General features: G+C 32.4%; 1 protein-coding gene across 12 annotated transcripts; it reads right to left on the bottom strand.

Moving 5' to 3' along the window:
* Positions 1–1,727: 1,727 nt before the first annotated feature.
* Positions 1,728–23,389, bottom strand: LOC115994973 (probable disease resistance protein At5g66900). Of its 12 annotated transcripts, XM_031119336.1 has the most exons (14): positions 22,473–23,389; positions 17,665–18,068; positions 16,562–16,917; positions 14,779–14,987; positions 11,597–13,354; positions 11,165–11,516; positions 9,809–9,892; positions 7,878–7,990; positions 7,447–7,630; positions 7,189–7,242; positions 6,700–6,767; positions 4,689–4,782; positions 3,401–3,494; positions 1,728–2,315 (listed from the first exon to the last, which is right to left on the bottom strand). In XM_031119336.1, the coding sequence occupies exons 1-5, from the start codon at positions 23,110–23,112 to the stop codon at positions 12,519–12,521; spliced, it is 2,445 nt and encodes an 814-aa protein (XP_030975196.1). In that variant the 5' UTR covers positions 23,113–23,389; the 3' UTR covers positions 1,728–2,315; positions 3,401–3,494; positions 4,689–4,782; positions 6,700–6,767; positions 7,189–7,242; positions 7,447–7,630; positions 7,878–7,990; positions 9,809–9,892; positions 11,165–11,516; positions 11,597–12,518. The 12 variants fall into 12 exon arrangements, with proteins under 12 accessions (XP_030975196.1, XP_030975200.1, XP_030975198.1 ...); XM_031119340.1 differs by lacking the exon at positions 7,447–7,630 and having other exon boundaries at positions 11,165–11,499; XM_031119338.1 differs by lacking the exon at positions 7,189–7,242 and having other exon boundaries at positions 7,486–7,630; positions 11,165–11,499.
* Between the last annotated feature and the right edge of the window lie 738 nt (positions 23,390–24,127).

Genomic DNA, 24,127 nt, shown 5'->3' on the forward strand with positions numbered 1-24,127 from the left:
CACACAAAACCCTTCAGGGTTCCACATTATATTTTTCAAACTCTCTGTTTTCTCACACAAAACCCTTGAGGGTTCCACCTTCCACGGTTTCTAATTTTTTGTTTTTCCTTTAAGCTGAAAAGGCCTTGGGTTGGGCTTGATAGTGGAAGTAGATAGATAAGAAGTGGGGTGGGATTTATTATACAGATTTATTATAGGGCTAGGATTTATTATGCAGAGTTACTATTATTCTGAAATTTGTAAAAACTATTTTCAAATTGTAGGAAAAATTAAAAAAAAAATGGAATGACATGGACAATGATGTGGCACAACGTGAGCATAGCAACATTTAATGCTACACTTCAACTTTTAGTAATACTAGCTTGTAACCCGTGCAAATGCATGCGATTTTTATTTAAAATTTTTTTGTTGTATTTTTATAGCATCTCAAAAGTACTTTTCTTTTTTATATAACATCATTAAAAGTAAATCAAATCATACTTCATCATAGTAACATATATTAACACACTTTGAATAAGGGGGAAAAAATAAAACTTACAATAGTGGAAAAACAAATAGTTTTCTTCATAACATCTTAAAAATTTAGATTCGTAGCTCAAAATAACATTTATAATCTTAAAAAAAACCAAAAGTCAAATAGTTTAACCCCTTAAAAGTTTATGGGTATAATTTTGTGAGAAACCAAGCCATTGATGATCCTTTTGCATACCTGGACATATCAGAACTTAAAAAAGAAAATATGTTAAATTGATTCCAAATGAAGAACACATACAAATGCGAAATTAGTTCTACCATCTCAAATCTAAATCACATGAATCAGTGTTAGATAGCTTATCATTTCTTTTTTCCTTAAAAATGTCTAATAAAAATCTCTAAATAAAAATAAAAATAAAAAACTATTTTTATGGAAAGCATTAAATGTAGCTTGTACTCATTTTCTTTACCACTTATCCAATTTGACAATAGGTAAATTATCACGTTTTATATTTCCCAAATTTCATCATGATTTTAATTGCCTCATTTGCAACAAACAAATGTCCTAACACCCAAACAAAAATCCATAACTACCCAAAGTATACCAACCAGAAATTAACATAAATTCATTGGAAAGATGTTTAAAATAATAATAACATTAAGTAACACCTTTTTCCCAATTCAAAAAAAATAAATTCAGTTAAATTTTCAATTAGAATTACTTAATATATCAATTGCATTCGCTGGTAAATTACATTATCAATACAATTTTTCATTAACGTAATAGTTATCTTCAACTTTAGAAATTGCATATGGCTTCAATAAAATAAAAAGGAAGCACTAACTCACTTAAAGTTAAATAGGGGAAGCACTATTTGTCATTGAGCAAGAACAGAAGAAAGAATGTGTAGGACTTTAGAAGCACTAATTGCATATGTTGCTTGTGATTCTCTTTCAATGTTTTAGAGCATTAAGCTCCACCACTAGCTATTTATTTGAACAAAAACAAAAGATCTAAACCCCAGACGTTTGTCTCTAGGACTATGATCTAAATCATTAAGGTTAATTTTTAACCATTTAAATAAGGTTAGCATATATTTATATATGCTAGAGCCCAAATTGCTTAAAATTAACCACTATTATAGATACCTGCCCTAATTTGGCAAAATTGAATTGTAGACAACATGTTCATGAAGAAATTGTTTGCAAAGTCCTTGACAAGATTTTTTTTTTTCTTTTTTTGGCTAAATGAAAATTTTCATTAATAAGAAATAAAGGATACATTTCTGAATCAAACCTCCCAAATGAAAGAGGAAGAGAGGAATTACTACAACATAAAGACAAACTATTAGTGGGTGCAAATTTTTCTGTCATTAAAGGATCACTGGATTTAAACTTTTCTTTGTCCAAGCTTTAAGATAGATTACATTTCATCTTGAACTACTACTCTCAAAATTGAAGCATTCACTGACATAGTAGCATCAACATTTACTTTGACTGTACCTGGTGGGGTAATTTCCATCTTTTGATTACTTGAAGTCCTTGCTTATGATCTTCTCATCAGCCATTTGATAGGTACTAGGCATTAGCTAATGCACTTATTGAATCATTAGCCATTACACAGTTTTAATTCTCATGGATATGACAAAAAGGTTGTTGAATTGTTTCACAAGGGGGTCTAGTATTAGACTTGATAAGATTGTGTATATTGCAGTTTTGAGTCTTGCAGCCATATTGAACTTGTAAATGAAGATCAGGTGATTTATGGCTATGTTGTAGGTATGCTGCCGCAAGGAGAGTTGAGGATGCTTATGAGCTAAAATAGAGTAGGCCATTCAAACCTGATGAGTTTGTAAACCAAGACATCAATCATCATACTGCTACTTTTCACATAAAATTTTTTAATTACAAATAATCCCTTGGACAATAGTATCATTAAAAGTACATAATCTCAGTATGAATCTCCATTAATACACCAAAGAACTCGTGCGATGCACGGGAAAGTTTTTAGAAGTGCTAAATATTTTTTTTAATCAAATTACATGCACTTTTTGTCAGGTTGAGAGAAATTTAATTAACTTAAATGATCCTTTTCGCTTTGGATTTTAAGGAATAACTCACACAAAAAGGAAAATACAAATTTCATTAGGATTTGAGCTGGTCAACCGAGGTAGGTGGGTGTATGTGTGTGTGTGTGTGTGTGTCTATATATATATAGTGACCTTGGTTATTGCCTTCACAACAAAAAAGGGTAAATTTTCAAATCAAAAGATTACGTATCTCATATAAAAGAAACACCAACAGAAAGTAAAAATATATGACATGCACTAATAACAAATGATCGTAATATTCAAAGAGTTTTGTAAATCAACAACAAAATCTTATTAAATTGCTCGGGGCAGCTTCACTAACTTTATTTTATCAATAAAAATAACCTTCTTCATAAGACTCTTGTTTAAGTTATCATATTAAATATGAGAAAACAGGTGCATGCATATTGTTGTTGACTCTACACTGTATCACAAAGAGTCTCTCTTGGGTTGCTTCATTCTTATCTCTACTCTACAACTAAAGCTCCCCCATCATAAGCTTCCTGCCTTGCAAAACTATGCAGACAAAAGCAGAATTCTAGAATTTTCGTTTCCTACTTTTGCAGCCCTCAACAAAAGTTAAGATTCATGATTTTATCAAAATCTTCCATGGCATTGTTATTAAAATTCTCAATATATACACCATTAGCATAGATACAAATTGATTAAAAAACAGCCTTCTTTTAAAAACACCATAAGGCAGAAATATTACCAGCAAATAATCATAATATTTGAAGAGAAAAGAATGAAGAAAAATAAAAATAATTAAAATTCACAAATGAAGTACCAAAAATCAAGAACATAGAGGGAGATTGTTGGAAGCAGAATTAACAAACCTAGCATGAATTGTTAAGATTTTAGACTTGATTGGAAAGGCAGCAACTCTAAAAGTTTTAGCTCACCAAGCTTTCTTGCGTTGTTTTGTACCTCCTGAAGTAGGGATATCAAGGGAGTTATAGGATGAGTGGATAACAGAACAAACAAATCGGCTCAATATTAACCATCAATAACACACCCAAAATGATAAAAATCTTGTTAGTTTTTAAACCCCTTAAAAACACAATTGGATTAACCTAGGTAATTAGCCAAGTTGTTACTTAGTCCAATTTAACAAATCTAGGTTATCACAATCACAACAATCATATCATGCATAGCAGCGGAAAGATAAATAATACAAAGATATGATCACCCAGGAAACCAAACCGGTAAAAACCCGGGGAGGATTTAACCTAACTATCCTCAAGGTAAACTTGAATCCACTATCTTGAAAGAATCGAAGTTCACACAATAAGACTTACAAGCTCCCACGCTCGACTTCTTATTGCTACCCACCAATAGAACTTATTGACACGACCATGTGCAAGCTCCGAATCCACGGACTCCTTCTTTCTTGGATTCACCACCAGATACAAGCACACCCGCTTGTGTTTCTTTAAACTTCAATGGAAGCAACTGAATTGGTTATCAAGGTGTAGATAATATCTCCTCCTTGAAAACCCTAAGTTTGTGTAAAGGAAAACTCCTCTAGATCTCACAAGAGATTTACACAAATAACAATATGAGCAACACTAAAACGTGGCTAGGGTCTGCCTTTTATACTTAGGACAAATTAGAAAACCCTAAACGTTTTAAACAAACTAGGACTGAGTTGGAATTCTGCAAAAAAACGCCTTTAACCCAATTTTCGATTGATCGAGCCTAAGTTTTGATCGATCGAACCAGGCCGAGAAGCTTAAATGGTTCCTGCATCATCTTATTCCAACTTTACATAAACAAACCAACTTTGAGCAAGTCTAAACACGACTAAACATATTGTTTTGATCATGATTTGCCAACAATACACATTAGAGTTCTAAATATATAAAAACCTAAGTCTTTAGAACCTAACAAATCTAAATAGATTAAATGTTATAGATTGAGAAAGAACTTAACTATTTATTTATAACTGCCAAAAATGTTAAAGGATTTCCAAAACTACTAAAGTTTGTCAGGGATAACAAATTTTATATACCTGGTGGAAACCCTTACCTTGTTCTTCCTGTTAAACACCTATAGGAATCTAATTCTTTTCAATTTAGTTAAAGAATTAGATAAACAAACAAAAAGAGAAGAAATATATAATACCTGTTTCCAAAGTTTTCAAGGGCTTTAACTAATTCCTCATACTTATACTCCTTCATCTCCACCTCTACCTCTACTTTCTCCACCACTCCTGCACCTTTTAAAATGCCAAAATAGCCCAACGACGTCGTTTAATGCAACATCTTTTAAATTAAAGCATGGACACAATAAAAAGAGTGAAAAAGATCATAAATTTATGTAAAAATTCAAAAATTTGGGAATATAGATTCAGATTCTGTAATAAGAACAAAACAGTCGAGTATTTTATCTTAAAGGTGTTGTCTAACACATAATAGATTGGGTTGCTGAGCTATTTGGTTTTTCCTTTACAAATGATGTACGGTAGCTGTTTTTCCTTTCTTTCCCACTAACCACGTAACCTTCGTGTTCTCAATGTTCCTCTTCTATGCTTCCTCTTCCGCATCTACTCTAGCATACATAATATAGTATAACACATCACGTTGCTAATATTTAACATGGTATCAGAGCCAAACTCCGTTCTTGGCATCAAACAAATATCTCTAGCAAACAAAGAAGATTCTCACGTGCACACCACCAACAGAAGTCACACATGCTTGTTTGCTGGATCTAGACTCCACAGCATCTCGCAGCCGCCATGGCTCCCTGCTGTGTCCAAATCCTCAAGCCCAAGCAATCCGTGTCTCTCCCTATCAGATCTGTGCAAATCCAAGCCTCGCCTGACGAAGCCAACACCACAGACGTGCTCCACGGCATATCGCGACCAAAACCTAGAAACCCGACCTCCAACGGCAGCCGCACGCGCCAACACGCGCGAACAATGGCTCCTAAAACTCTCACGAGCGCCGTCGCAGATTCTCGACTCCCAGGCTAGATCTCAGTCACACGCGCCGCCAAAACGGCCTTCTCGTCCACCGATCTACTTGGCCTGAGAATCTGGTGGTCATACGACACTGAACGCGCCACCACGCGCTAGCGCAGTTTCTAGCGACTTCTCCACTCGCCGCCGCCGATTTCACAGGGTCAGATTCTCCTATGGTTACACGCGCCGCCATGACGGCCTCATAGCTCGCCGATCTGCCAAACCACCGAAGTCCGAGCATCAATCTCCCTTGCACGCACCTCCACGCGCCTTCGGAAGTTCCAGACACGCGCCGGTGGAATAGAACACGCGCCGAAGAGCTGCTGCTAATGACGTGTGACGTCACCGGATGACGTCACTTATCCACGTCAGCATGCCACGCACGCCCTATTCCATGTCATCAGCGACACGTCATCAGCCACGTCAGCAGTGTCGTCTCGTCAGCACCACGTCGTTGACCCGGACCGACCCGACCCGGACCACCCGGATCTGACCCGTGAGCACTTTGACTGTTGACTTTGATTCTGGACCTGTTGACTTTGACTTTTTGCGTTGACCTTTGACCAAAAGTCAAAATTTCCAAAAGGGCCTATCTTGCTCAGTTTTTCGCGTAGATTCCGATTTTGTGCTCCGTTTCTGCATTTGAGACTCCGAAATTAGTCAATTGGTACATTCTTCATTATGGTTTCTTCATAGGCATTCTTCAAGGCATCTCCAAGTGATCTTCTCATGCTTATCCAACCTCAAGCCTTCATCGAGCTTCCGTCTTGAGTTTGAGAGAGGATGTTAGAGATATATATTAAACATATTAGCCCAATGTAATAGGCCCAAGCCCATTCCTGCTTGTACTAGTAGTCTAGGGTTTAGTCGCCTATATATACTCATGTTAGGGTTTATTGTAACACAAGGAGGTTATTATACTACACTCTCATACAATAAAGATGTAGCCCTTAAGGGATTCCTCCGTGGATGTAGGCCGGCAAGGCTGAACCACGTAACCTTCGTGTTCTCAATGTTCCTCTTCTATGCTTCCTCTTGCGCATCTACTCTAGCATACATAATATAGTATAACACGTCACGTTGCTAATATTTATCAGATTTGAAGCCAAGAGAAGAATTTTTATAGATACAAAATATTATAGGCAATTAATATTGGAGTGAAAGAGATTGCACCTGTCAAAGTATCTGTTTCAACACCTCTATAAAAAACATCCATTGGGTTAATAATGATGCCACAATCCCTACACAATAAACCATATGTTCCAACAGTTTAAAAGAAATAGTTTACCTTCTCACAATGAATTATTGGAAAAACAACTAAAAACAATTACAATGAGTATAACAATCGCAATAAACAATATGTTCCAACCGTTTAAAAGAAATATTTCTTTTTATTTTGTATAACAACTCAACTGAGTTAAATATACTTTAAAAAAAAAAAAAATTGTATCTCTTTATTCTTTTATTTAGCAAGTAAACAGAATAATGCATAAATACATATTCCATAAACAAAACTATCTACATTAGACAAATAGTGCAATATGTGTATTAGTAGCAAAGCTGTAAATGATTTGATTAATGGTTTTATATGGACTATTTATATATAACTTTTATGCAACAAGAAATTCATTTTAAAAATTTTTATAGAAATTGTTAACAAACCTTGAGTCGATGCAGCTAAGTATGCAGCTCTTTATCTAAAAATGAAACTAGAACCTACAAAATGAGTATTTTTTTAGTTTTTTTTAATTAAAATAATTTGTAAAAATAGAATAACGAAAATCAATAATAGTTCAGTAAATGACCACCTAAATCAAGTTAATACCTACACATAAAAACAACAGCGAGAGAATTAACTCCTACATCCTTTGCAACACCAAGCATGTAGAAAAGAAAGTAACATAATATATATTTCTAAACCTGGACATGGATCAATGTATGTCTGTCTATGTGTAGTACCAAAATGTTCAGTTCCTCGAAGAAAAGAGGTACTGGCATTGCAATACTTAATAGTCGAAAACTGATCACATGCTCAGGTGCATTATAGAGGTACAGAACTACAGAGATTGCAATCTTTAGGAGGCAGCAAACAAATGTGCAAGATCTGGAAGACAACATCAAAAACAGGTCATTCTAAGCTTTAGTAGTTGGAAACAGATTCACATGCTTAGGTGTAGGATAAAGAAGGCGGAAAGTGACATGGGGAATTCAATTTTTTTTATAGAAATGGGGATTTATATAAGTTTTCTTTCATGGTGACTCCTTGAAGGCTTCTAAGGCATCACCAAGACTTCTAAGGCATAGAAACTGTCATTGAACATTTTTCCCTTTATTTAGCTTGCCAAACTAACCATAAATTCTGATAAGATCAACTTTAGTGGGCAAACAAGATCCTGGCCAAATGTTGTAAAAAGCACTGCAGTAGAAGCTTCCCCTTCCTCATTCTGCTTAAGTAAAATGTAACCTAATATAAATATTATCATAGGGTTAGAGATTCATAAATAAAAGGGACAAAGGAGTAAAGAAGAAGAACGGCCAAACTAAATACTGAATCTAGATGTTGAATATTAAGGAGAGAGAGAGAGTTAGAAATGAGTTTCCTTTCATTATCAACTCCAAGTCTACAACATAAGATTTTTTTTTTTTTTTTTTTATAATTTTTAAATGGGGAAGAGGCAAAACTAAAGAGTTTTTTTTTTTTTTTTTTGAGGTAATTGTTCAAATAATTCAAACAAAACTAAAACAGAATAACACTGAATCATTGACTCTAAATGCAGTAGAATACACCCCCTTACATTAGAATTCAATAATTGTTCAACATCTATAGTTTTGAATGTAACTACAGAACTTATTTTTTTTAATTCTATTTCATTAATTGTTTATACAGATTACAGTCAACTATGTTTCTTTTGTTAAATAACACTAAACTAATCATAAATTAATCTCAAAAGCCAATTCTTGTTGGATTTTGAATAGATAGCACAAATTTTCCTCCTAAATATTGCCTTCTGAAAAGAATTATATAATGATGAGAAATCTAATTGAATATTCATAAAGAACTTATATTTTTCAATGTCCTCTATGATGAGAAATCTGATTGAACATTCATAAAGAACTTATATTTTTCAATGTCTTACCATTTAAAATTATAAAAAAATAAAAATAAAAAAAATAAAAAAAAAAAAACTAACAATTGTTGAACTTGCTTCATTTAAAAGGCATATATAAAGAGACAAATTGATGAGCAGAATATTGTAAATTGCTTCAAGTGGTGTGCCACATGGGAAGTAAAAGTAGTGGTGTCTTCTTTTGGAATTGGAAATCTGGCAAACAGGAGACCTTTTAGGTAGATTTATTTTGATTTCTACCCCACAACAACTACATAGTATTGTTACTATGACATGACAGAGACATTAAAATGAAAAGTTCAAACAGGTATAATTAAAAATTATGCATTGTTAAGAAATATATATGTAGTTTCTATAATTGAAATAAAAGAAATAAAAGTATAAAGATAGCTTTAAGTGAAAAACAAACCATTGAAAACTAACAAACACCTGGAGTTGTTGTTTCAAATTGTTCTAGTATAGGGAAATTCAAAATCCAACTATGGAATTGGGATTTGATGATGGAAAGTTCTAGTGTATAATGTACTACATTGCCACTTATGTTGTTGACATAGAATGCCTAAATGCACATTAGGAAAAAATCCAATGACCAATGGCAACTAAAACCAAGAGGCACAAACCATGGAGTGGATATAAACTAATGCAAGAGTAAGTAAATCATTTTGTCAAACGCATGGTCTGCACAAAATTTCAATGTCTAAGATATTATCGATTGTTATTATATCTAAAAAGAATTAAAACATAAATACACAAATTATTGGCACATTGAATAGTTCTTGCAACGTAACATGTCTAACATTTGTTTGATTCCGCACCTCTTAAAAGCAAGGGAAAATTTTTATATCACTAAAGCAAACATGGTATAATTTGGAAAATTGTCTAAATCAAAACATACAATGGTAAAATTATATCTCTACCAAATTAGTGGAAGGAAATGAAAACACAGCAAATGTTGCAATATTAGGTTTTTACTTTTTTTTTTTTTTAACAATGCAATACAATAGTGTGAGGTGTGAACATCGAGGGGGGAAGGAAAAAGAAATTGAGCGACCCAAATTACGCAAACAAATTTTCACTCAGAAGGAGAAGAATATTAAGAAATAAATTCCAAAGCACTACAATTGAAAGGGGAAAATGAAAGAAATCAATTTTACCGGTAGTGGTTTCGTTGGTTGATCGATGGTGGCAGGCTAGTGAAGGCAGGCCTATGTTCTTTCTCTTCAAGCATCGCTGGATTTCTTTTCGCAGAGGAAAAAGAGCATAACAGAAAAAGGGAAAAATTGAAGAGAAGAAACAATATATAAGAAGGCAGATAGAGTGGTTACATACTGAACCGGTGTGGGTTTTTAAAAGTTAAAAGTAAACTTTTGGTGAACATGTGTGAGGATGAGAATGAAATCAAATTTAACCCAAACATCTAAATCGATATCAATCCAACCAAATATAAGTATATAACCAAATCCATAAATTTTAACAATGAAAAAAAAAAAAAAAAAACAAAAAACAAAACAAAACTTTACTGTGAGGTCACAAGAGTCTGACGGTTCTCCCTCTTACGAACTCTGTCTCTGTTCCTCTCTACCTCTGAATTTCAAGGGTTGGTTTTTTTTTTTTTTATTAATAATGAAAAACATTAAAGGGTGTTTTAAAGTTGTGAAACAGTATAATTTATCTGATAACCCTTCTTCTTCTATAATGACCTAGATAGCAAGCTAAAAAAAAAAATCAAAAATCAAAACAAAACAAAATATGAAATTGAAATTCATGAAAGCAAAGGAACAAAACCTAGAAATTGAAAATTCCTAATAACAATTTAGTTAGAATTTGAAACAAAACCAAAAAATAAAAAATTCCTATTAACAATTCAGTTTGAATTTGATCTTCTAGGTTGTTTACCTGATTTCAACGAAATCCCTAAATTGATAGCATACATAATTGAAGACAATAGGGTAAGATATTAGTTGAAAATTACCAAGAAAGAATGGTCTAATATCGAGAGTTCCTAGGAAAGGCTTTTTTCGTGCTTATGCCGAAGGCCGCTTCATCTTCCTTCCTTCTTTTTCTCTGTTTCTTTCTCCATGTCCCAGGCCTCATCGCCTCTCTCTCTCTATTTCTATCTTTGTGTGTAGTATTTTAACCAGCGCTTTTTTTTTTTTTTTAACAGAGAGGCTTATAAACGGTGTTGTAGCATTGCCAAACAACATAATTTATCGCTTTTTAACTTATAAGTGGCTGAATTTTAGATAGGCTTTTTTCCTATATGGCAGCACCTCCTTAATTGCAAGAAAAGGCTTTTGATATTTTATATATAGTATATGATATAGATGTATACAAATTTGTAAATAATTTCGCAAGCTCAACATGCCTTTAGTTCAAATAAAATAATATTTCTTGTGGCTAAATTTTTTTTTTTTTTTTGAGAGGCTAATTAGATGTACATGAATATTCAAAAGAAATAAGTAAATAAGTTACCTCAATACCTTGGATCATGATATTATTTTGCCACATACCTTGGTCTTTTCATTGCTGAAGTTTTCTTGACAAGCTCTTCTCTTTTAGGATTTCTTTGGTTAAGTTTAACATGATATTTCATGTCTATGAGATAGATCTATTTTGCTTCATTCTTTTGAGGGTACAAGATCTAGGCCACGTTGTTGTGATCCGTTCAAGTCCCTTCGAGGTTGTATTTCTTCCCTTTGGTGATGAGGTCATCCTGGGTGCTTTTGTTGTTGCTACCTTGTTGTTTGGCGATGACCAATGAAATGGCCCTTTGCTTTTTGCCTCTATAAGACAGTGGCCTAGTTGGCTAACTTTGTTTCGTATTCTTCTTAGGCCCTTCACTTGACTGTTATGATTAACGGTCTAAAAATCTGTCATTCTGCAATTTATCTAAAGGAGCGTATTTATACAGATACTTGCAAATTGTTTAATTAAACACATACCTCTTATGAATAAAGAGACCACTGGTAATATTTTGTCATGGGAAGAGAACAATGACTTGTCGCTCCCCACAAACAGCGCCAAATTGATGAAACAAAAAATCGTCAATTGAGCCACTTGTCCAATTCATAGCTTTTGACGAGCTTTTGAGATCTGCAAGAAGAAATAGAGTTTATCGAAGAAACCACTGGGTTGTGCCCAGTGGGGGAGTCTCCGATGCTTAAGTTAGTATCAGCCTAAATATTTTGTATATAGATGGTATTTTGTAGTATTTTTTAACATACTTTAGCAAGTGGGGCAGATTGTTCCTTTCATAGGTGACTTAAGTAACTATTGGACATGATTGTAGGTGATTATTACCTTGAGTGTAATGGTTATTATCTTCATGGGAGTAATGACCGTCATTGAATATATTGAATGTGCTTGAATGGTTACTTATCTTTCTTTGATGGCTTACTAGTGACTTAATGTCGTCCATTTTGGCGGACGACCAATTGATTTTTCTAGACTCATTAGTTCCTATTATCTATGAGTTCTCCACATATTTTTGGATTCATTTCTTTTGGATGCTTTCGTATATACAACACACTTTAATTCCTTATTTTGGATTTCTTAAGAAAAAATAGAGAGTGAAAATGATATTTTATGAGTTTCTTGGGGGAGATAGACCTACAAAGTTCAAACTCATCTATACATATAAAACTAACAAAATAACATAAGTTTCTTATTAACTTTCCCTTATTTATGTTTTGCTTACAACACAAAAGTCAATTATTCTGAAAAATAAGAACCAAGCATAAAAAAAAAAAAAAAGGGATTGCTTACAACTTGCACACCAAAGAAATAGGAAAGACAACAAATATGACAATGACCATATTAAACCCGCAACACAACACTTTCTAAAAAGAAACAGTTCTCAAAATCTTACTTGAGAAGCCAATTCAAGTTGATATTGTTCTTAGCCACCTCAATCTTAAGCTTGGTGAGGAATTCCTTGATAGGCTCCCATAACTTGGCCCTCTCTTCGTCACATACCACAATCTTTAGTTGCTTAAGATCCATTGTTGATTCTGGTAATGAATTACGTAACCTCAAGCACCCTTTCATGTTCAGCACTTTCAAATTACATAACTCACCAATGTGTTTTGGCAACTTGCTAATGCTTAGGCAATTAGATATGTCAAGAATGCTTAACTTATGGAGGCTTCTAATTGACTCTGGCAACTCTGACAAATCAGTACAAGACCTAAGCCTTAGGTCTTCTAAATTCACCAGCTTTCCAGTTCCTTTAGGCAGAATAGACAACTTATGACAATTGGTGATGTAGAGTTTTTTTAGGTGGACAATATCACATAGCCCAACAGGTAGTTCTACCAGATCATTGCAATAGTCAATGTTTATCTCTTCTAGATTTGGCAACGCATATGAAACCTTGTTAGTACAATTCTCAAAAGCCTTACCAATATTGCACATAAACAATGATATTTTTCTTAAATTCTTCAATGGTACAAGGGTCTCGCAAAGGGAAGAAATTGAAATCTTCTCTAACCTAATTCTCTTTAAATTGGGTAGAGACCAGAGCAATTCAAAGTTTTTTATTTCAGCATGAAAGAAACCATAATTACTGACTATCAAAACCTTGAGTTCATTTGCTTTCTCCACAAAGTAAGGTAAAGTGTAATTCTTTGTTTGAAAATTTAGAATTAAAACCTCAACTTTAGGTGCTTGAATGTTGCACCAACTCCACAAGAATGATTCATCTGCAAAAAAAGCATTGTATACACCAGAAGACTTCTTTAGGGGGGCCGAGCTAAATATAAATTAGAAAATAAATAAATCCAAAGAATAACCTACACACACCAAAAATGTTTGTAATATTATTTAAAAAATGCTATTTTCTTACATATAACAAAGTATATATCTAACATTAATAAAAACAAAAGATTTTTAACTCCTATCCATGAAATCAATATTTGTTGTTTAATTCAAAAATATATATATATATATATATAAAACATTTTTTGTTTCATCTAAAAGGAAAAGAAAAGAAAAAACCTTTATATTTCTAATTTTATTGAGTAAGATTAAGGCTACAATCAAATTTGTAGCTAAACTTTGTCATTTTCTAAATGAAAAATTATAATAATAAAGAAGTTTTTACTAAAAAGATTTACTTATATATTTCTCGGATATACTATTATGGTATAAAAGTAATTAGAGAAAAGAAACAGCGCATTAATAATATATAAACGTTTTCTATTTTTATGAAATACATTTAAGTACATTTTAAATTAATGGGTTATTCATGGTATAAGAGTAATTAGACGAAACAAAAATGATGTTAGTGCTTGTGGGGTGTAAGGGGCAAGGGCGGGGCTTAAGTCCCCAAGAGGGAGTTTCACATACATATACACTTAGATTAGGCTAGAGTATAATTTCTATCTTGTAAAAAAAAAAAAAAAAATGATGTATTAGTCATCTAAATAAATGTGTTACATGTTTTTGGTAAAAAACTAAGGCCTCGTTTGGGAGAAGGGAATAAAATGGAATGAAAAGAATTATTTTAAAATATTCTTCAATTCCCTTATTTGAGAGTTTTAATGGAGGGAATAGAAAGCTCATTCCCTTATTTGGGAGTTTAAGTGGGAGAGAATAGAATGAGTAGGAGAAAACACTCATTCCTCTCTCTTCCCTTAAAACCTCAAATTTTCATTTCCCCTGAAATTGGGAGGAATGGGAGGGAATAGTTTAAATTTTATGATTTTTTTACTAAAACTCCCAAAATACCCCTATATATTCAACTCTTTATTTTAAAATAGGAGTCTAATAGTAATATTGTCATAAAAAGATTTCATTTCATTCCCTCCATGTTGCTCCCAAACAAGATTACTTACATTCCATTCATTTTCATTCATTTATTTTAAAGCATTCAATCAAGGTTACTTAATTACATTCCATTCCTTTCCATTTCCTTATGATTATTCCATTCCATTCCCTTATAAACTCCCAAATGAAGCCTAAGGGGGACCATTATTTAATTTATATGTAAAGGTAATTTTTTTTACCAAAAATATAAGGATGATGGATTTTTGAAAGTCAAGGGGCTCATGGCCCCCCCTAAGCCCCCCTCCCTTTGCCCCTAATTGTATATGATGTGATTAGCACTCAATATTATGTAGGTTACCAGTTGAGATAGATAATAAGCGTGCATTGATGAGTTGTTTCTTTTCCATCCACCACTTTGGCTGATTGTTTCCACTTATGTTCATGATCAATCTTAGCCGTTGTCCGATAGGCTCCTGGCTATTGTGATGTAGAGCAAGCTCTCTAAAAATATGATGTTGTGTGACAAAGTCTTCATTGTAATAGCTATTGACCTCACTTGCATCTTTCCTGGTGAATGGGCAAATTAAAAGTTTAGAAAATATTTTTAAAAAATTCATTTTCTCTCTCTCTCTCACACACACACACACACACACACTTATTTATCTATTTATTAATATCCAACAAAATTAAGAATATAATTACATGAAGTTATAGGGAAAATTTTCCATTTAACATTATTTTTGGAACAATTTAATTAGTTGTCAAGTTTGCAAAATTATTTTGCAAACAAGCATCTCGAAGCTCTGAAACTTGATTTTAGTGAAGGGGGAAATTGTAAAGTCTATATTTTTAGGTTGGCAACCATGAACAAATTGTAATCTTTAAAACTTAGTTTTGTCTAGTGTTTAGTCTAGAAATATTAAAAAACAAGACAAATGAAGTTTTGCACAATTGAAGACTCAAAGAAGAAAAGATATGTGCAGTATCAGTCTCGCTTATCTTGACCGATCGAGATGCACATCTTGATTGATCAAGATTCATACAGATCTAAAATCTCACTTTCTTTCTTAGCCATTAGATCTAGAGTTTTGATAGATCTTAAGGATGTTTAAATGAAATCCCTAGAGCACATTTTAAACAATTTAAGAGGCAGTGTTTTGTACACAGATGTGAAGTTTTTCAAACCCTTTTGAAGTTACAGCTGGAGACTTTGGGCAAACAACAGATCTAGCTTTAGAAGAAAGTTGCTGAATTCAAATCAACCATAGTTGATCTAAACCTTTGAGTGGAGTCTCAAAGTCACAAACATGTGCGTTTGTGTACAACAATTTCATAGTAAAAGAGGCCATGGATCCAGAGCTGTGTATGGTCACATGAGTAAGTATTACATGAGGTAGTAGTAGATTTAAGGTAAAGTCTATTGTATGAACTTTCATTCCATTAGTGAATTGTTGCTTTGAGGATTGTTTAGGTTAAATCCTCCCTAAGTTTTTTACTTTGAGACCACAGTTTTAAAAGTTTTCCTAGGTCATCATTCTTGGTGTTCATGTGATTTATGCTTGTTTGATGTTTGTTAATCTAATTAATTATTGGGTTAAAATTTGATAAAATTTAAGACAACTAAGGTCTAAAATCTTAATAAAGACCTATCATTAAGAGCGGACGCCATTGATCTTCTTCTTCTTCTTGGCTTGCTTCTTACTCATGCTCTATGGAACTCGAGTCTCTATGTGGTTTTTTTTATCCACATTAGTTTAGAACTCGAGCCTCTAAGACTCGAGTTTCCTCACTGAACTCAAACCTCCAAGGCTTGAGATTCTAGTTTGCTAAAATGTTTCAAAAACATGCCAACTAACTAAATTTTTGCTAAAATCATGTTAAATGGCGAATTTTCCCAAAGTTATAGACTAATAAAAGTTGAAACCCCTCTGTTTTCCTGGGGAGAGTAATTGAAATCTCTTATTGTTTTTAGTTTGGTATAAGTTTCTTTCTTTCTAGCCCTTTGTTATAATCACATTTCACATCAATGGAATAAAAAGTCCAAATTCGGCCGCTGACAGATCAAATAAATTAAAATAACAAATTATCAATTGCCATCGAAAGTTAATTAAGCCATAAAAGGTCATAAAAAGCTATCATACCTTGTCATCACAAGCTTAGCCAGATTTCGAATGGTGAGCTCTTGCAAATACGCAATCGCGTGGATGTCATCTAGTTTGTATAATTCTGCCCACATATCAATAAGGGTAGTAGCAGGGATCCTTTGTTCTGCCCAAAATGAACATAGGTCCAAGAAGCACTCTTTGATAATGATCTTGTCATCTGGAAATTCTAGGCTTTTTTGAAGATGAGGAAGCAACTCAGTATCAGAATTGAAAAAAAAATGACCATCAGACCATTTCAAGAGTCTACTGTGCCATACCACTGCATGTTGTCCACACAATGAGCCACCAATTATTTTAAGGGCCAATGGGCACCCCCCACAACCTCTTACTATCTGCAAGGAACCAAATAAATTCAATTATTGCTCAAAGTTTAAAAGGGTAATTTTTTCCAAAATTTAAATTATCTAAACGACATTAATTGTTCAGAAATATGAAAACAAAGTTTGTGTGACAAAATTTTCCCCCTTCTTTGCAGTCTCGTTTTGGAAAGTTGGGTTATTGGAAACAAAACAAAGCAAGCTTTTTTTTCTTTTTCTTTTTCTTTTTTTTTTTCTTTTTTGAGAAATAAAACAAAGCAAGCGTAAAAGTATACATAGGTAGGAATAATGATTTTGGCAAAGTACATTTGGTATTATCTATGTACCCATAAAAAAATGTATATCTTGTGATATATATATATATATATATATTTATATATAAGAGGATTCCCCTCTTTCAACTAGACTTTTATGTGGTTTAAAAATACTCTCATTAATGAAGGGTAATTTCATTTAGAAATAGGGTCATAAATGTCAAATAACAAATTTCATTTTGAATTCAAAAAGAAAATTCCTAAAATTTAAGATTTTTTTTCCCTTCAAGTTCAAAATTGAAATTACAGTTACTACTTTATCTCTAAAATTTATCTTTTTTATTTGTTTGAAAAATAAATATATATATATATATATATATATTTCTAAATTATAATAAATGTAAATTATTAACTTAAAAAAAAAAAAAAAAAAAATAGAAGAGCCTCTAAGTACATGCGTGAACGCGTGCTCAAAGGCTAGTACATATATATCAGATTCACCAAGTACCTTTTTGATATCCTCTTCTGGAATGTAAGAGCTTTCATCTTGTAGGAATGCTGAACGACAAAAAAGAGTCATTGCATCCACTTCATTTAGTTGTTTCAAGTTATATGTATGTTTAAATCTTGGAAATGCAGTTCTTGAAGTAACCAAAATCTTGTAGTTTGGAATATTAAACTTAAGCTTTTCAAGAAGGAATTCTGATCCAAGCCAGACATCATCCAGGATCAACAATATAGGATTAGGTCCAATATGTTTCAACATTTGTGGTAGCAGGTAAATTGCATCTTCATCACTTTGAATTTGATACTTAGGCTGAATACCCTTATAACTAAATAGGTTTTGTACAATGACCTTCATGTCAGGAGTTTTAGAAACGTTGACAAAGAGAATATTGTTCGTAAACATGCCTATATATCCAAAAACAATGTAGTTAGAAAACAGTCTTGGAGGCACATTTCTTTTCTCATAACATTACACAAAAAAACTCACATAATGGTAGGAACGGACCCTGGACTTTAAGCTAGTGGGAGCCAAAGTATAAAGAAAAAAAACTCTAAATAGGCATCCACATAGTATTGAAAAATTATAAATACATAAAATCATTGTTCCTAAATACATTAAGATGCAATCATTTACCAATAAGAGCAAAAACAAAACAAAATAATGGTTTTTTTTTTCTTTTTCTTTTTTTAATTGTTGAAGTTAAAGCATTCACAATAGTAGCGCTAAAAGTTTTAACTTTTAGCATCTCAAAAAGCTACTTTATCTATTTTAGCACTTCACTTTATAATACACCCAATATCAAATGTTCTATTTTTTTATCACTTTATTTAAAATAATATAAAAAAACTCATTAAAATAATAAAAGAAGAGAGAATTTGAGTTTTTTAATTGACGGAAGAGATATAATCTTAATAAAATATTGTATTTTATTTTTAATAACTTGCTACAATCAACCGGTATCTATACCAGTTTATTGTAGTCGCAAGATATTTGGCTTTAACTTCTTTAATAACACAATTTTTTAGTTCTTTGGTGGTAAAATAGTTTATATATATATATATATATATATATATATATATAATACAATCACCATTGTGAATGTTTTTATTGTTTTTGTTAAGTTTTTAGGTTGGATAGTTACTATTTGGATTATGTTAGCTAGACTAATAGGGGAGAAGGGGGCCTAAGGTTTTGGAAGGGGGGCCCATCTACAAAAATAAAATATATAATAACTAAAAAAATAAAAAAATTTGGACCGGGGGGTCTGGGCCCACACCTGGGTCCGTCCTTGCATAATGGCCAAGTCATGAACAAAATTCCCAATCCCAATCACAGGAAAGGGTGAGAAGTGAGCAAAAATATAATTTGCGAGAATCAACACAATTATAAAGATACGAGAATTGCTTCATTTTTTTTTTTTTAATCATCACTTAAAATGACATGTTAATTAAGGTGGTGATAGAGAATATGACTTCGGACAAAATAAAATGATGGAAAAGAATACAAGTAGTTGATCATAGTTAGCTTTTTGACAATTCATAGCCAGCCACCAAAATTTGGGAATAAGGCTTAGCTATTGAACCTTGGTTGACCTTAAGAACCTTGAATTTCTCTATTTTCTAATTCTTCAAACGATCTAGGTTTGAAAATCATGCCATGAACTGTCTTAGCATGCCTCATACTATGCTCTAAACAACAGCCTTTGAGTGCTTGTGTGTGTACTTTCACTCGTTATTACTACAAAGACACTTCAATGGTTTCTATGTTTCTCTAATTAACCATAGCTTGAAATTGTTGAAATGGCTGAAACACTTGGTCTTTTCTCTTCAACAAATTCCCCACAACTTCCTTGATGCATCATCAATAGATGTGACAAAATATCTATTGGCACCCAAATATTCCACCTCAATGGGACCACAAACATCAAAGTAGACTAATTCCAAATAATTAGATTTCTTTTGTGAGGATATAGCAAAAGAAACTTTATGTTGTTTATCGAAAAGACAATGATAACCAGGGTTTAGTGTTTTACCCTTAGAAAAGGGAATAAGAGACTTCTTTGCTAAAATTTGAAACCCTTTATTGCTTATGTGAGTCAACCTTTTGTACCTCAAGTTTGATGATTCATCCTTGACAACATATAATACATCTCTACACACCTTCACAAGTGTCTTGTAGAAAGTGCGACAAAGCTTGCCTTTGGCCACCATAAATGAACCCTGGTTAAGTTTACATCTTCCATTACTAAAGTAATTGTCATAGCCCTGCTTATCCAATGTGGTTATGGAAATAAGATGAAGACACAATTCAGGAACGTGTTGCACAACCTTCAAAGTCAATCTACAACCGACATTACTTTAGATGCAACTATCACCAATTCTCACAATCTTTGAATAACTTCTGTTGCTCATCTTCACAAAACCAAAGTCTCAAACCATCCAAGTAAAGAACTCCTTGTTAGGAGTACAATGGATGGAAGCAGAACAACCCACTCAATTTCCTCCCCAACATGCAAGCACTCATCCTTTCCCCAAGAGAGAACCATTACTTATTTACCTGAGCAAGTAGCTATTATATTCTTGTCATAATCTTTCTTTTGATCATTTGCCTCTTTTTGTTTTCTTTTCCATGCACAATAATTCATTTTCGTATGGCATTCTTTACCACAATGAAATCATTTTCCTTTCTCATCAGATTTCCCTTTAGTCTGAGATCTTCTCATTGATTTTCCATTACCCTTATGTTCACTACCCTTGCTTCAACCCATGTTCTATGTAACAAGAGCTTATGCATTTTTTGTACTAGTCGACTTCTTTCTTGTTTCTTCACTAGTGACTTGACTCATGGATGGGCAGAACTAGAATTTTGAGATTTTTTTTTTTTTTTTGGTGGGTTGGGGGGGGGGGGGCAAAATAAAAGTAAATATAAATATTGAACCAATTTGGAAGTGTCATGCAAGAAATAAGAAGTGTTTCGCTAGCCAATTTAACATCTTTTGAAAACTTTAAGTAAATTTCAGGGTATAAATCTAATATTTAGGAAGTTTGGAGTGGCCAACCATTTTTTTTTTTTGAAAATTTTAAGTAAATGTAAGAGTAAAAAACTAATATTTAGGAAGTTTGGAGTGGCCAACCACATATTTTTTGAAAAAACTAATATTTGAGAGGTTCCCCCCCCCCCCCTCTCTCACCCTAAGCTTCAATGTAGTTCCACTCTTAGATGTTATTAGATGTTGGACAATGTTTAGTTACAAAACTGATTGTAACCTAAAGTTATAACTTTACTCAATAAAATAAACATTACTACATATTTTAAAAATCTAACTGTTGAATTGCATCTTCTTTATGCTCTTAATACATATGTCAAATTTGTGTCAATCAGATATTATTTACTATATGATCTATAAGCTTATATTTTTTGCATAATTTTAAACTATAAAATCTTGCAATTTAAACAATTTATTGATGGCATTACTATTAATATTTAATTTTCTAGAAATTTTGCAACCATGAAGGATATAAGGTGGATTTGTTAAAATTCACATTTAATAAAAAGATATTGAGTAAAGTTGTAGCCAATTTTGTAACTAAACTTTGTTTTTATATGTTCTCTAACAATTTTGATTATATAAAAAGACTAGGACAAAGTTTAGCTTCAAAATTGGTTGTAGCTTTAAACTACAAACTTACTTAATAAAATAAAAATTACTACGTATTTTGAAAATTTAACCATTGAATTTCATGTTCTTTACTCTCTTAATACATATGTCAAATTTGTGTCAATTAGATATTATTTACTATGTGATCTATAAGTTTATATTTTATGTATAATTTTAAACTACAAAATCTTGCAATTTAAACAATTTATTGATGACATTACTATTAATATTTAATTTTCTAGAAATTTTGCAAATATGAAGGATATAATGTGGATTTGTCAAAATTCACATTCAATAAAAAGATACTGAGTAAGGTTGTAACCAATTTTGTAACTAAACTTTGTCTTTATATGTTCTCTAACAATTTTGATTATATAAAAAGGCTAGGACAAAATTTAGTTTCAAAATTGGTTGTAGTTTTAAGCTACAAACTTACTCAATAAAATAAAAATTACTAAGTATTTTGAAAATTTAACAATTGAATTTCATGTTATTTACCCTCTTAATGCATATGTTAAATTCTGTGTCAATCAGATATTATTTATTATATAATCTATAAGTTTATATTTTATGCATAATTTTAAACTATAAAAACTTGTAATTTAAACAATTTATTGATGACATAACTATTGATCTTTAATTTTCTAGAAATTTTGCAAGTATGAGAGGTTATAAGAAAAAAATGTAATCCAATGGTAGATTTGTCAAAATTCACTTTTAATAAAACAATATTAAGTAAGATTATAACCTTAAACTACAATTAATTTTGTACCTGAATCTTATCTAAAAGACTAAATTCTTTCTAAATATGTTTATCTCTTACAAAATTTTACTAACAAAACGTGATATAGTTGTTCCCACGAAAGATAAAATGTTCAAAATTCAAATCAATAAAATCCTACTTAAAATAGATTACTTGACAAGAAAATCTTGGATCAGTGATATTATCAATTGAGAAGTAGATACTAGCAAAATATAAATATAAAAACTCTATTAATATTGCTACATAACAAAGCGCAAGAAGAATAAATTGCAAATAAATATTTATAATTGATTTTAAATATTAAAATGGCCCCTTGAAGGGTGGTGATTATAACACGAAACTTATCGCACACAGACTTGTGTGAGATTAGCTGTGTGTAAGAAGTACCTTTAATTTGGTTATCCTGGCAAAGCATTTGGACTAATGTGGTCTTCCCGCATCCTGCAGGAGCGGTCAATAGAAGCTGCTTCACCTCCTCCTTCAACAGCAGTGTCTTCAACTCCATCATTGGCATATCAAACCCAACTGTAAAATTAGGGGGTCTACGAACCGCACAAAATGCCCTTGGCCTGTCCAAGTTCGAAGAATCCTCCTTTTCTAGAGTAATAATATTCAAGTTCATCGATATCTCCGTCTCATCATTCCTTGTGCTATTTGCTTCCAAATCATCCTTACAGAACCTTGCGATGTCCTCGTTCAACTCGGAAAGTTCGGTGGGGCAACAGAATTCGAAACAGCAGTTCCACCACCGTTTTTTCGAGCACTTGCGAATTAGCGTCTCGCCCATCTTCATTTCTTCGATCAAACTCTTTGTTTTCTTTTCTGGGAAATCAATTTGGTTGATTGATCGCTTTATATCTTTGACTATAGGCAATAAACGATCTAGCGTGGATTCGAGGTTTTGAATATGGGGTTTGAAGGAGCAGTCTTTGTTTCCCACATTCTTGACTGTATCATATAACACCGCAATGACCTCTGCAAATGCTTCCCCTAGAGTAGCCCCTCTAATAACCATTGATACTGCCATAACTCTTAAAAACTTTTGCTTCGCTCGCCTAATAAACCCAAATCTTCAAAGATTGTAAATTCAATATAGTATTTTGAGACCCAATTTAGAAACAAACTAAAATAGACTTCCCTCTACCCAACAACGCCCAAAAAATCGAAACTTTATTATAGTTTTGTTTAAGGATATGTTGTAGATCTGCTTTCAAATGAATGAAAAACTGCAACACAGTACGACTGAAATTAACAACGATACCTGAGAATTACGAAGCTGAAGTAACACTTATATACAACTACGAAACTTGATTATCAAAAAAAAAAACTACGAAACTTGTAAACACGGCAACCCTTCAATTTCTTCTTAGTTTCTTTGTGCCGTTAAGGAAGCGGAACTGAAAGAAACAAAGCAGAGAAAACGAGAAGAGAGGAAAGAATAGGATTCTTTCGCGACAGAGAAAAAAAACAAATAAAGAATCAAAGGAGGGTAGAACACGACAAACATTGTTCCCGTCAATTGCGCATCTATATGACTTTATCATGACCTGGAAGTTTCGGACCATACTTTTATAAAAGTTGTAATAAGTCGTGAAAAAAATTGGTATAAAAGTTGTGTTACAGGCATTTTCCATACTTTTTAAAGCACGGCACGGACTTTTATTATTATTATTATTATTATTATTATTATTATAGGCACGGCATGGACTTTTCCTTTTAATAAAGCTGGCAAAGGAACAGAAATCAGGATTCATGCCGTGGCTTTCACATCCGGTTTTCAAACTTTATAGCCCAATACGCAAGTTGGATTAAAATAAAAAAATAAAAAAAAAGACTTATTACAAACCTTAGGCATCTCCACCAGCTTTCTCAAATTTTTGTACTGTTTGGAGAATGAACAGTGATATTTAACTTTTACTTATTCACTTTTTCAAATACACTTTCTAATAAATTCTATCTCATTTAAATATTATTTCTTCATTTATTGTTTATTCTTTTTTTTTAATCACCATATATTCTTTTTTAACAACTATATTTTTCAA

The sequence above is a fragment of the Quercus lobata genome, chromosome 6 (assembly GCF_001633185.2).
Source record: "Quercus lobata isolate SW786 chromosome 6, ValleyOak3.0 Primary Assembly, whole genome shotgun sequence".
In the NCBI taxonomy this organism is placed as follows: domain Eukaryota; kingdom Viridiplantae; phylum Streptophyta; class Magnoliopsida; order Fagales; family Fagaceae; genus Quercus; species Quercus lobata.

Excerpts from the sequence above, each read along its gene's own strand:
- LOC115994973 (XM_031119346.1), bottom strand. The coding sequence starts at position 23,112 with ATGGCAGTATCAATGGTTATTAGAGGGGCTACTCTAGGGGAAGCATTT. Across the intron at positions 18,069-22,472 it reads CCAGGATAACCAAATTAAAG|GCATGTTTACGAACAATATT; the intron begins GTACTTCTTACA and ends TTGGATATATAG. Across the intron at positions 14,988-16,561 it reads GCTAAGCTTGTGATGACAAG|GAAAGATGCAAGTGAGGTCA; the intron begins GTATGATAGCTT and ends CCCATTCACCAG.